This window comes from Procambarus clarkii, chromosome 33 (genome assembly GCF_040958095.1).
Source record: "Procambarus clarkii isolate CNS0578487 chromosome 33, FALCON_Pclarkii_2.0, whole genome shotgun sequence".
Taxonomy (NCBI): domain Eukaryota; kingdom Metazoa; phylum Arthropoda; class Malacostraca; order Decapoda; family Cambaridae; genus Procambarus; species Procambarus clarkii.
Window position 1 is genome coordinate 38425521 of NC_091182.1, and position 3694 is coordinate 38429214.

Sequence of the window (3694 nt, forward strand, 5' to 3'; positions counted from 1 at the left end):
GGGAGAGAAGTGAGGGAGGGAAGCGAGGGGAGAGAAGCGAGGGAGGGAAGCGAGGGGAGGGAAGCGAGGGGAGGGAAGTGAGGGGAGGGAAGCGAGGGGAGGGAAGCGACATGTCTTACCTACCAACCTCTCTACATGAAGTAGTTATGTACTCCCTCAACTTCTATGATTTATCTAAAAGTTATAAACTTAAGCCAGTTGATGGGATGGGACTCAAGTTGACTCCCATGGGAGTTGATGGGATGGGACTCAAGTTGACTCCCATGGGAGTTGATGGGATGGGACACAAGTTGACTCCCATGGGAGTTGATGGGATGGGACACAAGTTGACTCCCATGGGAGTTGATGGGATGGGACACAAGTTGACTCCCATGGGAGTTGATGGGATGGGACTCAAGTTGACTCCCATGGGAGTTGATGGGATGGGACACAAGTTGACTCCCATGGGAGTTGATGGGATGGGACACAAGTTGACTCCCATGGGAGTTGATGGGATGGGACACAAGTTACTCCCATGGGAGTTGATGGGATGGGACTCAAGGGTACTCCCATGGGAGTTGATGGGATGGGACACAAGTTGACTCCCATGAGAGTTGATGGGATGGGACACAAGTTGACTCCCATGGGAGTTGATGGGATGGGACACAAGTTGACTCCTATGGGAGTTGATGGGATGGGACACAAGTTGACTCCCATGAGAGTTGATGGGATGGGACACAAGTTGACTCCCATGGGAGTTGATGGGATGGGACACAAGTTGACTCCCATGGGAGTTGATGGGATGGGACACAAGTTGACTCCCATGGGAGTTGATGGGATGGGACACAAGTTGACTCCCATGGGAGTTGATGGAATGGGACACAAGTTGACTCCCATGAGAGTTGATGGGATGGGACACAAGTTGACTCCCATGAGAGTTGATGGGATGGGACACAAGTTGACTCCCATGAGAGTTGATGGGATGGGACACAAGTTGACTCCCATGAGAGTTGATGAGATGGGACACAAGTTGACTTCCATGGGAGTTGATGGGATGGGACACAAGTTGACTCCCATGGGAGTTGATGGGATGGGACACAAGTTGACTCCCATGGGAGTTGATGGGATGGGACACAAGTTGACTCCCATGGGAGTTGATGGGAAGGGACACAAGTTGACTCCCATGGGAGTTGATGGGATGGGACACAAGTTGACTCCCATGGGAGTTGATGGGATGGGACTCAAGTTGACTCCCATGGGAGTTGATGGGATGGGACTCAAGTTGACTCCCATGGGAGTTGATGGGATGGGACACAAGTTGACTCCCATGGGAGTTGATGGGATGGGACACAAGTTGACTCCCATGGGAGTTGATGGGATGGGACACAAGTTGACTCCCATGGGAGTTGATGGGATGGGACTCAAGTTGACTCCCATGGGAGTTGATGGGATGGGACACAAGTTGACTCCCATGGGAGTTGATGGGATGGGACACAAGTTGACTCCTATGGGAGTTGATGGGATGGGACACAAGTTGACTCCCATGGGAGTTGATGGGATGGGACACAAGTTGACTCCCATGGGAGTTGATGGGATGGGACTCAAGGGTACTCCCATGGGAGTTGATGGGATGGGACACAAGTTGACTCCCATGAGAGTTGATGGGATGGGACACAAGTTGACTCCCATGGGAGTTGATGGGATGGGACACAAGTTGACTCCTATGGGAGTTGATGGGATGGGACACAAGTTGACTCCCATGAGAGTTGATGGGATGGGACACAAGTTGACTCCCATGGGAGTTGATGGGATGGGACACAAGTTGACTCCCATGGGAGTTGATGGGATGGGACACAAGTTGACTCCCATGGGAGTTGATGGGATGGGACACAAGTTGACTCCCATGGGAGTTGATGGAATGGGACACAAGTTGACTCCCATGAGAGTTGATGGGATGGGACACAAGTTGACTCCCATGAGAGTTGATGGGATGGGACACAAGTTGACTCCCATGAGAGTTGATGGGATGGGACACAAGTTGACTCCCATGAGAGTTGATGAGATGGGACACAAGTTGACTTCCATGGGAGTTGATGGGATGGGACACAAGTTGACTCCCATGGGAGTTGATGGGATGGGACACAAGTTGACTCCCATGGGAGTTGATGGGATGGGACACAAGTTGACTCCCATGGGAGTTGATGGGAAGGGACACAAGTTGACTCCCATGGGAGTTGATGGGATGGGATACAAGTTGACTCCCATGGGAGTTGATGGGATGGGACTCAAGTTGACTCCCATGGGAGTTGATGGGATGGGACTCAAGTTGACTCCCATGGGAGTTGATGGGATGGGACTCAAGTTGACTTCCTTGAGAGTTGATGGGATGGGACTCAAGTTGACTTCCTTGAGAGTTGATGGGATGGGACTCAAGTTGACTCCCATGGGAGTTGATGGGATGGGACTCAAGTTGACTCCCATGGGAGTTGATGGGATGGGACACAAGTTGACTCCCATGGGAGTTGATGGGATGGGACACAAGTTGACTCCCTTGGGAGTTATGGGATGGGACTCAAGTTGACTCCCATGGGAGTTGATGGGATGGGACACAAGTTGACTCCCATGGAAGTTGATGGGATGGGACACAAGTTGACTCCCATGGGAGTTGATGGGATGGGACACAAGTTGACTCCCATGGGAGTTGATGGGATGGGACTCAAGTTGACTCCCATGGGAGTTGATGGGATGGGACACAAGTTGACTCCCATGGAAGTTGATGGGATGGGACACAAGTTGACTCCCATGGGAGTTGATGGGATGGGACTCAAGTTGACTCCCATGGGAGTTGAAGGGATGGGACACAAGTTGACTCCCATGGGAGTTGATGGGATGGGACACAAGTTGACTCCCATGTGAGTTGATGGGATGGGACACAAGTTGACTCCCATGGGAGTTGATGGGATGGGACTCAAGTTGACTCCCATGGGAGTTGATGGGATGGGACACAAGTTGACTCCCATGGAAGTTGATGGGATGGGACACAAGTTGACTCCCATGGGAGTTGATGGGATGGGACTCAAGTTGACTCCCATGGGAGTTGATGGGATGGGACACAAGTTGACTCCCATGGGAGTTGATGGGATGGGACACAAGTTGGCTCCCATGGGAGTTGATGGGATGGGACACAAGTTGACTCCCATGGGAGTTGATGGGATGGGACTCAAGTTGACTTCCTTGAGAGTTGATGGGATGGGACTCAAGTTGACTCCCATGGGAGTTGATGGGATGGGACTCAAGTTGACTCCCATGGGAGTTGATGGGATGGGACTCAAGTTGACTCCCATGGGAGTTGATGGGATGGGACACAAGTTGACTTCCATGAGAGTTGATGGGATGGGACACAAGTTGACTCCCATGGGAGTTGATGGTATGGGACTCAAGTTGACTTCCATGGAAGTTGATGGGATGGGACACAAGTTGACTCAAATGGGAGTTGATGGGATGGAACTCAAGTTGACTCCCATGGGAGTTGATGGTATGGGACTCAAGTTGACTCCCATGGGAGTTGATGGGATGGGACTCAAGTTGACTCGCATGGGAGTTGATGGGATGGGACACAAGTTGACTCCCATGGGAGTTGATGGGATGGGACTCAAGTTGACTCCCATGGGAGTTGATGGGATGGGACTCAAGTTGACTCCCATGGGAGTTGATG

The 3694-nt window shown here is 51.7% G+C and overlaps 1 protein-coding gene across 1 annotated transcript; it reads left to right on the forward strand.

Annotated features, from left to right (window-relative positions):
* The first annotated feature begins 514 nt into the window (after positions 1 to 514).
* LOC138370814 (protein FAM186A-like) lies at positions 515 to 2560 on the forward strand. The gene has a single exon (XM_069335419.1). It carries the CDS (start codon positions 515 to 517, stop codon positions 2558 to 2560), a length of 2046 nt encoding a protein of 681 aa, XP_069191520.1.
* Positions 2561 to 3694: the final 1134 nt, after the last annotated feature.